The 14,410-nt window shown below is 37.9% G+C and overlaps 1 protein-coding gene across 4 annotated transcripts in view; it reads right to left on the reverse strand.

The window, feature by feature from the left end:
* Positions 1 to 10,261, reverse strand: part of LOC122094345 (probable bifunctional methylthioribulose-1-phosphate dehydratase/enolase-phosphatase E1 1) — a 20,284-nt gene extending 10,023 nt beyond the window's left edge. For 2 of the 4 annotated variants that reach the window (XM_042665112.1, XM_042665111.1), the window contains exons 1-4: positions 9,798 to 10,259; positions 9,576 to 9,712; positions 9,052 to 9,147; positions 4,513 to 4,632 (exon numbers count right to left, since the gene is read on the reverse strand). In XM_042665112.1, the coding sequence (XP_042521046.1) occupies positions 4,513 to 4,632; positions 9,052 to 9,147; positions 9,576 to 9,712; positions 9,798 to 10,017 (573 nt within the window). In that variant the 5' untranslated portion in view covers positions 10,018 to 10,259. Of the gene's footprint in view, positions 1 to 4,512; positions 4,633 to 9,051; positions 9,148 to 9,575; positions 9,713 to 9,797 lie in introns of all 4 variants that reach the window. The other 2 variants (XM_042665114.1, XM_042665113.1) reach the window with 2 other exon arrangements.
* Between the last annotated feature and the right edge of the window lie 4,149 nt (positions 10,262 to 14,410).

Raw genomic sequence — 14,410 nt, forward strand, 5'->3', positions numbered from 1 at the left:
TTTTCCTCTCTGATGTTCTCAAATGCTTCTTATGGAGGCTGCCGGTTCTTTCTATGCTTCTTCTTCTTCTTCTCTGCTACTCTGCTAGTGCTTCCTTTTTTTTTCCCCTGCAAGTATACATAGACTGTAATCTGTAATTCTGTATTATAAATTTATGATTGCATGATTATTATTGTTGTGCATTAGTGCATTAGTGCATTAGTGTTGTGCATTAGTGCATTAGTGCATTAGTGCATTAGTGCATTAGTTATTATTTTTTAGATTGTAAAGTGCATTGTAGAGTGCTATGCTTTTTCTTATTTTTTTGCTACTTAGTTTCTCTTGTTGTTGTTCCTTATGTTTGTGTAGTGCTGTAGTTTATTCAAATAGATATGGCTACTAGTGGTAGTGGCGGGCCATCTGCTAGCACTGGCGCATCAACATATGATCCAAGCAAAGATCCAACTAGGAAGGCTAAATCAAAAGACCCCGGGTGGAAGTATGGATATTGGCCAAATCTTAATGATAAGAACTTAGTGCAATGTACACTTTGTGGAAAAGATGCTAAAGGAGGAATCAAAAGGCTTAAGCAACATTTAATTGGTGGATATGGAGATATATCAAAGTGCCCAAAGACAACTGTAGCAATCGCTAGAGAGATGCATGAAGCTATCATGCGAAATCAGAAGAGGAAGCCTGATGTATTTGATGAGGATTATTCTGTTGGTCATCAGGAGGGAGAGGATTTGCCTAAAGAGATAGAAAGTGGAGGGCAACTCCAGTCTGGTGTACCAAGGCCCCCAACTATAGACTCCTCAATAAAGAACCTTGTACCAAGTTCTGGGACATCTTCCAAAAGGAATAAAGCTAATGTTATTACACAAGTGGCAGTAAAGGGTTCGATAGATTATTATCTTAGACGGACTCCTGAAGAAATAGTTGGTGAGAGGAGGTCTAAAGGTTCTACCCAGACAACAATACAAAGCAGCTTAAGATCAAATGCAGACAGAAAGAAAACTAATGCATATGTTGCAAAATGGTTTTATGAAGCTGGCATCCCATTCAATACTGTCAAGTTAAGGAGCTTTGAGGAGATGGTTGAAGCCATTGCACAGTTTGGGTCAGGATATAAGCCCCCTTCTTACCATGAGTTGAGAGTGCCCTTGCTACAGGATGAAAAAGCTCAGATTGACTGTATCAAGAAGAAATATGAAGATTATTGGAAAAGGCACGAGTGCACTCTTATGTCTGATGGGTGGACTGACAAGAGAGGTAGACACTTGATTAATTTCCTTGTCAATTGTCCATTGGGGACTTATTTTATGGGCTCTGTAGATGTATCAAGTGAGTCTCAATATGCAGACATGTTATTTCAGCTGCTTGATAGTAAAATTGAAGAAATTGGGGAGGATAATGTGGTACAAGTAGTTATAGACAATGCAGTTAATTATGTTGCAGCTGGTAGAATGTTGATGGAAAAACGGAGTAAGCTTTATTGGACTCCTTGTGCAGCTCATTGTTTGGACCTCATGTTAGAGGACATTGGCAAGTTGAAAGCTTATAAAACAACAATAGAGAGGGCAAAAACAATGACAAGTTTTATCTACAGACATTACAAACTTGTTGATGCTTTGAGAAAAAAGACAAATGGAATAGATCTGGTGAGGTCTGGAGTTACAAGATTTGCTACCTCATTCTTGACACTACAAAGTTTGTACAAGAACAAGGATGCCTTGAAACAATTATTTGTATCTGATGATTGGAATAGTTTTAAGTTGTCCAAGACAGAGGCAGGTAAGAAAGTACTTGAGACAATACTTGCACAAACATTCTGGAATAGTGTACTAGATTGCTTAAGAGCATCCCAACCAATTTTAGTTGTCTTGAGGTTAGTAGATGGTGATGAGAGGCTTGCATTGCCTGAAGTTTTTTTGGCAATGGAAATAGCAAAAAAAAAGATAAAAGTAAATTTTGCCAACAAAGAACGGTCATGGAAGAAGGTGTTAGCAATTATTGATGATCGTTGGGAGGTCCAAATGGATCGACCTTTATATGATGCTGGCTTTTACCTAAATGCTAGCAAATATTTTGACTACATCAATGATGAGAGACTCCCTTTTGAAGAATCATGTAAAATACAAGATGCATTCATGTCAGTTATTGAAAGAATGGTGCCCAACTTAACTGTGCAAGACAAGATCATACGTGAGTCTCAAATGTACAGAAAATGTGAAGGTAGCTTTTCAAGGAGTTTGGCTTTTAAACAACGGATAGCCGGTGAAGGAGCATTGGATCCTAGTAAGTACTAAGTATTTTTTTTTTTAATTTTAATAAGTATTTAACAATATGTGTATCTAATTTTTTCCTTATATATAGTCTCTTGGTGGCAAACACATGGATTTTCGGCCCCTACGCTTCAACAATATGTAATACGCATATTAGGCCTTTGTTGCTCCGCTTCCGGTTGTGAGCGCAATTGGAGCACATTTGATTTTGTACGCATGATCTTGTTTATTAGTTTGTAATTATATTTTTTACATCTATTTCTTGACTTAAATAAAGAGTATTTATGGATTCAGATTCACACCAAGAAGAGGAATAGACTAGAACATCAGCGCTTGAATGATCTAGTCTATATCCAATATAATCGTCGGCTTCATTCAAGGTTCCAAGAAAGAAGGGAAAAAGGCAGCAATTGTGATCCATTAATTCTTGATGAAATGAATTGGAGTAGTGAATGGATAACAGGGGATCAAGAAGATGGAGATTTAGTCCATCCTGGAGACGACCTCACATGGGGAGATGTTGATAGAGCAGTTGGTGCATCTACATCGGTGGGGGGTCGTAATTTACCTAGGAGGGCTCAAGGATCAACAAGTGCAACCAATATTTGCTACACACGTCGTGGTAGGGGAAGGGCCACTATTGAGGAATCGTCAGATGATGAAGTTGAAGAAGAGGTCCACGATGTGGTGCGTGATGATGAAGATATTGAAGAAGACTTTGGTGATGGGCCAACTGATTCTATGAGTCAACAACAACAGGAGGGAGAAGAAGTAGATGTTGATTTGTTAGCTTGATTATGGTTAAACAAGAACAAAGTTTAGCTTGATGGTTTATTTTGTTGTTTTAAAATTTATACTTTAAAGCTTACTAAAGTTTAGCATTTTGGTTTATTTTTATGTTTCTCAATTTCCATTAGGTGTTTTTAATTCTCCCCAGGTAGGATTGGAACCCATAGCCTATCACCTATCATGAGTCATAACTCATATATTAAGGAACAAGGTTTCTCTTGTTACTTAGTGTTTTAGTATCACTAACTTATATGTATTGATTGACAGGGGGTTAAACATTAAAATATCATGGTTCATGGACTTATGGTCTATGATGGACTTTGTGGATCTCGTTTTGGGCATCATAGAGGTAAGTATATCTAACTACATACTTAAATAGTTAAATATTATATTATTTATAATATTTCATTAGGAATTATATGTTGTTATGCCTTTTGTTTTATTTATAGCTTTTTTTTTATGAATAATTTTTTTATTTTTTGTTGTGTTTTCTCATGTTAGAAAATATATCACTTTGCAATTTGCATTGATATGAATTTCATGTTGAATGTTGATTCTTGGCTCTTGATGTTGCTTAAAGTGTGTACTTTTTTCCCTTGATGTTGCTTAAAGTCGTGCTTCTTGTATTTTGATATAACTTAAAGGCTTAATTTTTTACAAGCAATTTAAAATTAAGTATATCATTGTTATACAGTTATACTAGATATTATAGATATATTAAAAAAATAGTAACGTCTTTTTTGGCGCCGTATTCGCCGTAAGGCGGGCGCCTTCTCGCCTAAGCGCTTAGACAGCCCTCCAACGCCTTGGTTCACCTTGGCGCCGTGACAACTATGGTCCAAATTGACAATGGCACAATTTAATATTTAAATTCCCAACAGAGGCTCAGCCACAGGAGATGGAGCAATTTTTTGCAAGATACATTTCTGCTTTAGTGTAGGAACAGAAACTAGTTGGTTGATACATTAAGCATGTAGACCTTGGTCATGAGGACAATGACGCCACAAGTTGGTTTTCAGAAACAGATGCTTGTTCTGTAAAAATCTCCTTGGTGGAAGATTATCTCTTAAGGGAGAAAAGGAAAAGGTAAATCTCTATGTGTGCGTGTGTGTGACAATAGACAATATAGTCTGATACCTGCCAATAATTCCATATTGGAGTTGCTACTCTGACACAATACAACTCACAGAATCTTGACTAAACAAAGTCAATAAAGGAACATATATACTATCATCTTCAAATGCAAACAGCCAATCAAGAGTAAGTAAATGTGAGGGGAAGCAATTAATTCTGTCCAAGGAGTGCTCAAGCAAGAAGAAGCCCCATGTGTTATTAAAGTCTAATCCAAACAATCATTCACTGTTATCATGAAAAAAAGAAAATCATGTGTAGGACAAAGGTCAACATGAAATAGTAGCTAAGAAAACTAATAACAATTAAACATTTAAGAAAAAAATACCGCTTCACTAAGAGATTCCGTGAGCTCTCCCTCATGGGCAGTGTTCTCTATTATTGGGACCACAAGCTCATCATGATAACCATGCCCGTCAATGCCTTTAATCATCTCCATATGAGTAATCTAACAATCAACACAAAATCCATAGTAACCAAAAAGATGAAGATACATCTTCAGACAAAAAAAAAAAAAAGAAGAAGAAGAAGAAGAAGAAAAGAAAAGAAAAAGAAAAGAAAAGAAAAATGAAAAGAAAAGAAGAAGAAGAAGAAAGGTGAACAAGGGAGAGGACATGCAACCCTTGAACTTTCAATAACCATATAAGAAGGAAAAGATCAAACAAAATAAGAGAACCATTATGAAGCAAAATAAGCAGTATCTTGAACAAAATAGTTAACACATTTTGTAACCTAATTACATCATGCAGATGCTACAAGATTCCAATGATGCTAGCAACCCAGGTAGAAGGAATTAAATGGTCAATATAAATCGGTCGCATTAGCATAATAAAGTAACTATTCTTACAGAAACAACAGAATTAATACTAGTGGCAGTATTTGAGAAATTATAAGGAGATACATCCAATTTCAATCAATGAAGGAAAGCTTTTAACTAAGTAAATCAAGCGGGATATGTGCATCCAAAGTTAGTGGCCATTTGAACTCAATTATTTAGGCACTTCCCCAGCATGTTTGCAGCTGAAACTCAACCATTGAGGTGGGTATGTGGTGATCCCACCATGTCCACCTCATGAAAAAGTGGTGGCAGTCTATATTGTGGCTGGTGGCATGTAGAAACACCCAAGATTAAAAGCAGAAAAAGTTCCTGTCCATGGTGCTACATCTGCTTTGTTTCAAAGCCTTCTCTTATTTCTTCCATGAAGTACAGTTCTAATGATTCATCACTCCAAAATATGGAGCTTCAAACTTCTAACAAATAGAATGAGTGATTATAAGGCAAAAGGTTAAGGTGTCTGAAGTTAAAGAAGCCTTAAAGAAGATGAAAATAAGCATGACATCAGGCCCAGATGAAGTCCCAATAGAAGTGTGGAAGAGCTTAGACTTATGTGGTATATCTTGGTTAACCAAATTGTTTAACAAGATTATGAGGACAAGCAAAATGCCAGATGAATGCAGGAGAACCACTGTAGTTCAGATCTATAAAAATAAAGGTGACATACAAAACCGCAATAACTATAAAGGCACAAAACTAATGAGTCATACTATAAAATTATGGGAGAGGGTTATTGAAGCCCACCTGAGAAGAGAAACTACTATCTTAGAGAACCAATTTGGTTTTATGCCAGGTAGATCCACGATAAAACATACTTACTCAAGAGGCTCATGGAAAGATTTAGAGTTTGCAAGAAGGATCTCTATATAGGCTTTATTGACCTATAAAAAACCTATACATAATCCCTACAGAGTTAATCTGGAATGTACTAGAGAAGAGAAGCATATCGAGTAAATATGTGGATACAATTAAAGATATGTATGAAGGCATGGTGACTAGTGTGAAAACCGTGGGAGGTCAAGGGAGTGAGTTCCCAATTACAATTAGGTCACATCAAGGATCAGCTTTACGCCCATATTTGTTTGCACTTATTATGGATGATTTAACTACAAACATTCAAGATGAGGTTCCATGGTGTATACTTTTTGTTCATCATATTGTATTGGTGGATGAGACGAAAGCTTGGATTAACACTAAGTTGAAGTTATGGAGATCAACCCTGGAATCAAGAGTTTCTAAAATAAGTAGAAACGAAGACAGAATATATGGTGTGTAACTTTATTTACACTAAGAAGGATAACGAAATGGTGCAAACTGAGGGGGGAGAGAGAGGATAGACCGCAAAGTGAATATTTTAGATATCTGGGGCCAGCCATAAATAAAGAAGGTGATATAGAATATAATGTTTCACAAAGAATTAAAGTGTGATGGATAAAGTAGAGAGGTGCGTCCGAAGTGTCATGTGATCGACGTATTCCTTTAAAGCTTAAAGGAAAATTCTATAAGATAGTCGTACAATCAACTATGATGTATGGGCAGAATGTTGAGCAGTTAAGAAGCATACTATAAATAAGCCAAGTGTAGCAAAGATGAAGATGCTAAGATGGATGTACGGCAAAACTAGGAAGGATAAAATAAGGAATGACCATATTAGAGTTGATTTGGGAGTTGCCTCAAAACATTATAAGCTCAGAGAAAGTCGTTTGAGGTGGTATGGCTATGTTCAAAGGAGACTTTAGGATGCACCACCAGTAAGGATGAGTCATCTAATTTAGATTGAAGAAACTAAAAGAACTAGGAGTAGGCTTAAAATGACCATACAAGTAGTGAGGAAAGACATGCATAATTTAGGTCGGTCTCAAGTATGACCTTGAATATAACCATTCGGAGGTCAAAAATCCATGTAACCGACCCCATTTAGGTGGATATCACTGAGTTGTTGTGTGGCTGTGTTCTTTTCTTTTTTACTATTTCTATTGATAGTTCTTCTATGCATGGATCCATGTAGCCGACCCCGTTTAGTTGTTGTCGATGTTGTTGATTTCTATAGGTCACTCTTCCAAACCTCTATTCTAGTTGTTGTAACAGGTTACTAAAAATAACTCTAGCCTCACCCTAGACAACTCCTAAAAAAAAAAACCATTTAGCAATGGCTCCATTAAGAAACCTTTTTTTTTTTTTTTAACCAAAATTAGGAAGCAATAGTTTAGTTTGGCATGCAGTAGCTAAGAAAAATCTCTCTAAGTTTTAGAAAGGTCCGACACGAATAGCAAGACATTAGAAGAGTGAATTATAAATCCATTCATGGCATTCTTATCAGTGCCCGAAGAAGTGGGATACAATGCACAAGCATATTGCTAAAAAAAAAGGCACAAAAGACCATAGTGTATACTTCTAATGTTCATATCTATTCACAATTTGGAGATCGTGTTCAACTACTTCCTTCAAAGGATGTGACTATGTATCGTAAATTGACGCACATGGTATTGTCCGAATAGCTATTCAAAAGACACTAACCTTGTGGGAGTCGGCAAGTCTAGAGAAAGGACAAAATACATGTGAAAGATTCATCAACACAGTTTGAATGACCAACATGAGACAAAAGAAGCCTTGGACATGAAACTAACTAATATAAAACTCTGTCGTCTAATGCATTCCATATGTTAGACTAAAGAAGACTAGGTCATCAACATTCTTCTTCTACCAAAGCTAATAGGAGGCAAGGGGTGAATCTTGTTTCCATTATCAAAAACAGAAATTTTAGTTCCGTTAACTTGGCCAAATAGACTATACATTAGAATATAACTTCATTGGCCTTTGTCAGTTACCTTTGTGTATACCAGGGTCCTAAATTTCTGTTTCGAGGCCGGCCTAGGTCAGGCCTGAAACCGAGACAACTCGGAGATTTTGATCAGTACGGACTGAGATTTAGTTCCATGCCATATCCTTCTTGTTCTTCCTTGAGTATGTGGACAACAAATAATCAAAAAACATAACATACCAATGAAAAAAAGAAAGGGAAAGATTCAAACAAGGATTTTTCTTAATAATTTAATCTTAAAATTATAAAACTTGCAGGTATGGTCTTAAACCAAGTTTCATAGGAATTCCTTCTGAAGCAGCCTGACCTGAGTTTACTAACTCAGAGAATACTTATTTTAAATCTGACTTATAAGTAAAATTTCCATAAAATATTCTATCTGGAACTCAGGGTGAGCATTTCTTGCCAAGCAATCCAAGCTCAACAAAAGACTAATAAGTTATACATGCTTAATTTAGTCGACATTATTGCTATAGCACCCTGCAGGAGTGGATATTTTGCCTACTTGAAGGAGCATGCCACATGCCTTTGCTACAATTTAGGCAATCAAAATTTAATGTATACTTTGCCACTTTTTCAAAAAGGGCATACCCAGACGAGGCTCCCGCCACTGCGGGGGTCTGGGGAGGGTCATAATATACACAGCCTTACCCCCCCTCTTCAAGGAGAGGCTGTTTCCTGACTCAATTCCGCAACCACTAGGTCGCAATGGAGCAACTTACCATTGCACCGAGGTCCTCTGCCACTTATGCTGCCGCAAAATTGTTGCAGTTAAGATGAAAACTCCCTTCAAAAGAAGCATGCTCTTTTCACAATGCATTAGTGCAAATACAAATCAAAGAGAGAGTTTAATGTATAGGAATCATTAACTTCCTCACCTGAATAGCATGCCAGCACATTGCAATAAAAGTTGGGTAAGTGATTCAAGCTTAGAGCTCTACATTGAAGATCCTTAAGAATTCAATGAAGGTCATGCAACCATCCTTCAGGTTGAATTTACTAGGAACTTGATATCATACTAATTTCTTATGGTCTCCAACATGTAGGGAAGATCTTCAATTCATTTTTGTAGTAAAAGTAAGATGCATTCTACTCTAAGAAACCAGAAGAAAATAAAATGCTGATATACAAGCATGGCAGTATGAACATATATCTTGAAGAGCAAGAGGAAAACAATCTACTTCATAATAGTCATAGAAAAAAAAATTTACTCGAAACTCCTTTGAGAAGGGTTGGATCATTGTCACAAGACAACACTCCATTCCATGACTGTGAATGACAGCACCAGCATTCCGCATCTCATACGCCTGGGAAGGGAGGAGAATGATTGTTCACGACTGACTATTTATGGAAAAATCCAAAAGAAATTAAAAAATAGCCTATCATAGTAGTAGTCAATGAATTTCATCCCAGCAAAAAATGCAGAAACTTCAGAGAGGAAAGTGTATGGTTAACAAATTAGAACTAGAACCTCTGAAATGAGATAAAATTTCATATACAACTATTATCCACTAGCCCATCATAGTAGCAGTCAATGAATTTCATCCCAGTAAAAAATGCAGAAACTTCAGAGAGGAAAGTGTATGGTTAACAAATTAGAACTGGAACCTCCGAAATGAGACAAAATTTCATATACAACTATTATCCAAATTATTAATACAACCACAAGAAGATTTCGCATGCAACAGGAGTTTTAACCCAGACAAAACGGATTAAAAAATGCAATTGTAGATACCTTCATGAAGAGGGGAGCACAATCGGTACACTTGGGAGGCTTATGGGGATAAGGCTTGCGAGAAGGAGCAGACAGAATAGACCCAGTTGAAGAAAGCACATACATGTCCTCAGGAATCATCCTCTCCTTCTGAACACCTAAATGCAATAAAAAAAAAAAGGAATAAACAAATAACAGAACCACCCAGATACATAAGCAAGAGAAAGGGGGGAAATGGCATACCAGAAGGAGACATGACGATGAGTTGTTGCGATTTGGGAATGGAATCATCGTGAACCTTCATGGTGATGCTGCCACCTGTTCCGGACACCCATCCCTGTGTATAAAAATGCCGGCAAAGCTCTGCGACCCCTTCCCTAGCCTCTCTCACGGGTTTGCTCTCCAGGTATGCCTGACAGAAGCCGTTCGCTACACTTACCGCCGCTGCTGCTGTTGTCGCCATTTTTTTTGGTTGTGTAGTTTGACAGGAGCAACAGAGGGACGATGATGATTTAGAGAGAGAGAGAGAGATGATATCGAAAGGGTTCCAGGAGAAATTAGATTGGTAATGAAAGGTTATTATCAACTCTCTCTCTCTCCCTCTAGATTTATCTATCCTATGCTTCTGCTTGCAACAATTTTCGTTTATTCGATGGTGAGTGGTGACAGAATCATTGGAAGTGGGAGTCTCAATTTTCGTTTATTCGATGGTGAGTGGTGACAGAATCATTGGAAATGGGAGTCTGGGAGCGAGTGAGGGGCCCGAATCCCGAATCCCGAATACCGAATCCCGAATCCCGAATGCCGAGTCCCGAGTCCCGAGTCCCGAGTCCCGAGTCCCGAGTCCCGAGTCCCGAGTCCCGAGTCCTGAGGGCTATTATTTATATATTTCTTGAGCGAGTGCGGCTCAGTGAATTTTTTTTTCTATTGGTATGATATTCGCGTAGCCTATGTTAGGTAATTCATTCTTTTTTGTTTTTGGGGGTTTTTTATATCAATCTCTTTTATCTCTCTCCTGTCGTTTGTCGGAATTACATAATCTTTTGTAAAAATTAAAAAATTACATTTAAACCTAAAAATTTAACACCGTTAGCATCTTTGTAAGGTCATTATGTCACGTGATAGAATTTTACTAAAAATCCCATTTTGCCCCTCTGTGTTGGGCATCCCTACCTCAATTGTTTGCAGGGTTCTTTGGAGCTCTCAAGCGATTGTATCTCTCTCCGACGAAGTCTTGGCACAGTCATCTCTGTCGAAGTCATTTTCCGAAATTAGTTTCAAATAAACACAAGAGAAGGATTTGGGGGGAGAAATTTTAGGAGAAGAAAAGGCAAGAGAGAAGAGTGCTCTCCGATAGCAGAGAGAGGTTTTTGGTTTCAGAGAAAGTTTTTTTTAGAGAGGGGTTCTTTTTCAGAGAGTTTAGTCCTTTTTAGTTCTAAAAGATGCATTGAGGGCTAAGGAAGAATGAGAGTGAGAGAGAGGTTTTCTTTTTGTTTCTTGGCTGGGACGATGGTAGACCTGGAGACCATCAAGAGGCACTGAAGCTGGTTTAACTGGATTAGAGGATCTGATTCGGAGCTGATCAAGAACTGCTCATTCTTGGTTGTTGCAAGATCTGTTGAACTCTTTGAAGGTTTTATTGCTCACCGCCTGAAAAAAGGTCTGCATCTACCTCTTGTTCAAGTTTATATTTGTTAACTCCATAGATTTGTCAATGTTCGGTCATGGAAAACAAATTTACTTATAAAAAAATAAGAGAAAGAAAAAGAAAGATTATAGAAAACTTATGCATGAATGTTCTGCTGTGATTTTCTCAGACTTTCTCTTTCTAAACCAGCGAAAACCTCACCTCTAACTAGTGATTCACCTCCCAAGAACTCTCTCTCAAACCAACAGAGAACCTCCTAGAAAACTCTCACTAACTAACGAGAATTCAGGACTCCGAGCAGATCATTGTCACTCCTTGGGTTTGTGATGGGTGTTGATAAGAGATAGGAGGGGTGTTATAGGTATATAAAATGTTAGGGGTAATTTTGTCTTTTGAGTTTTAAAACTAACATCTCTAATGGTGTTAATTTTTTGGATTTAAATGTAATTTTCTGATTTTTAAGAAGGATTATGTAATTTGGAGAAACCATTGGGGACATTGATGTAAATCACCCTTGTTTTTTTTTTTTTTATGGGACAAAGTTTACAGTCTGAGGGTGGCTTTTACGATAGAGATAAGTGGGTGTCTAATGATGACTGTACCCCTATTTGTAGGGGTCAAAATTTATTAAAAAATATATGTTATTGAGAAAACAAGAGGATGCAAAATTAGTACACAACTTTTGTTAAAGTCATGAAATTCCATATACTCTCATTGACCCTCATGTTTGGGCAAGAGTTACATGGTCAAATAATAATCTCGTCTCATTTCATTTTATATGAAAGGAGAGATAGATTTGATTGAAAAAAAAAAATGGTAACATATGCCATGCAGGCTGGCAACCTCCTGCCTCTTTTTCCCTAGTAATCTTTTAGGTTATGTTGGTTAAGAGAAGAAATATATATATATATATATATTGTATTTTTTTTATTGGTTTAAGAAATCCTCTTTCTATATGACCTGTCATGAACCAAGATAAGATTTTTTTTGTATTTAAAAATTTACCTTGAAATGATGTGGTATGAAGTGATCAACTCCCTCTCTCCCTCTTTATGACTACACTGTCTCGATCTCTGTAATCCCTCTCTCCCTCTCTCTTAATTTTTTCACATCGTACTCTCCTCACTTCCTTCCCCATCGTTTCATTCTTCCTGTATCCCAAAGAGTGACGGCTCCTTTTCCATGTGGCTCGGGTTCATCCTCCTAATGACCTCACTTTTTGTTTTTCCTCTGTCGGTGAGTGGTTTGATCAGGTGAATATGTCTTTTGCCTTTGGCTTAGTGTAGGTCTGTCTCTTTCCCTCGCTTCTCTCTACTTTTTACAATCTGTCGCTTTCCTCTCTTTACTTTTTTTCCTTGAGATGGATCCCAAACAACCTCTTTCTTCCCACCCTGCATTGGAACCACTTTTTACCTCCATTCTCCTCTCCCCTTCCCACTCAACTTCTTCTTCAAAACGAACTCACACTTGTGCTTAGCTGGTCCGATCTGTATGGGGTATCCGTTTACCTGGGGTTTCCGAGGAAGACCCTCTCACCAGACACTGTACTTCCTCCCCTTTCATGCTCTTCGGTGCTTCAGTTGGACTTCCTACACCCCGTTGTGATCGGTTGTGCAGTTTCTTGGCCGATATCTGGTCGCCTATGGGTGCGAAATACATCGCTTGCTTCGAGAAGGGTCTCTTTTGTGCGGAGTTTTCCTCTGAAAATGAAAGGAACAAGGTTTTGACAATAATGCCTTAGTGGTTCGCCGAAAATCTCCTTCATCTTGGCGTTTTTGAGGTTGACTCTCAGAACTCTTCAATTTAGAGATTTTATCCCTCTCTGGGTCCATGTTTTGAATATCCCAACTGAATGTTTCAATTCTACCTCAATCAAAGCTGCAGTTTCTGGCATGGGGCGCGTGATCCAAATGAATCTCAACTTTGTGGCTCTGGGTCTTCCCCCTGGTTCGGCTAGGGTTAAAATTTCATTCAAAAAGAGCAAGACTATTTGTCTGTCATCTCATATTCGGAACACTATGAGTGAGGCTTTCCCGATCAATTTTAAATAGGACAATTTACAACGTCACCCCTGGAGAATGTCAATATTAGAGGGACATCCATTCTTTTTCACCAAATTAGACTCAGACCCTTGTCGTCAATTTCTGTTAAGTGACGTTGTGAAATGACCATTATACCCTATTCACAATGATAGAGGTGGAACCTGAAACGCCCCATCTCTGTCTCTATCTCTCTGAGCTACTCACTCCAGTGGTATTTGGACCTAGAGTCTATAAACGCCCTCTCTCTGTCTCTCTCTCTGAGCTACTCACTCTGGTGGTTCGTTGGTATTGCTATGGCTGAAATCTGCTCCTCTTTTCTGGTATGTTTCCTTCCATTTCTAATGTAAAGCTCTTTGATTACCCTAATTACATTTCTGTTTCAGTAGCAGTAGAAGCAGCAACTTCTTCTTCGACAATGGTTGGCTTGATAGGCTCCTCCACTTTTGGAACCTCCGTCGCCAGTGTTGGTAGTGTGTCTCTCTCAATCACCATTTTCTCAGTCTCAGCAACAACTGCTAGCTCCTCAGCTTTCGTTTGGGTTTCTTCTACCATAATTAAAGATGAAGATAGAGAGATGGGTTTCTTCGATTCTTCGATGAGATCGAAATTTAATTGGAGAGAGAGAGAGAGAGAGAGAGAGAGAGAGAGAGAGAAAAGAATTTGGGTTCTGGGCTTGAGGAGTTGAGAGTGAAGAGGGTTTTAGTGAAGAGGTTAGTGACCCTTGATATCTGTCATGGGAGAATGTTCACTGACTGCGTTGAGGGTTGAGATGGATTTAGGAGAGATGCGTCTCAATAAATTGGGTTACAAGCAAGAACTCAGAAGAGAAATGGTTACCCAACTCATTTTCTTTCTTTTCACTTTCTCTTGTTAGTTTGCTTTGGAAATGATTTATTTTTCGTTACCGGTTTCCTTTTTTCTAGGGGTTGTTTGTATTGCTCTCTTTTATTTTATACCTAGATCCATTTCAGTTTGATTTATCTTTTCCCTTTTTTTTTTTTCCGTTTTTGTTTCATGATTGATGAGATGGATCTTTTTGTTTAATTGTTGCAGACTCTGTTCAAAACCTCCATCCCCAGCGTCAAATTCTCCAACGACGGCAAACTATTGGGTAATTCATCAGCAGATAAAACCATCCGTCTCTGGTTGCCGATCGATGGTTCTCT

Source organism: Macadamia integrifolia, chromosome 11, assembly GCF_013358625.1.
Source record: "Macadamia integrifolia cultivar HAES 741 chromosome 11, SCU_Mint_v3, whole genome shotgun sequence".
NCBI classification, from domain to species: Eukaryota; Viridiplantae; Streptophyta; class Magnoliopsida; order Proteales; family Proteaceae; genus Macadamia; species Macadamia integrifolia.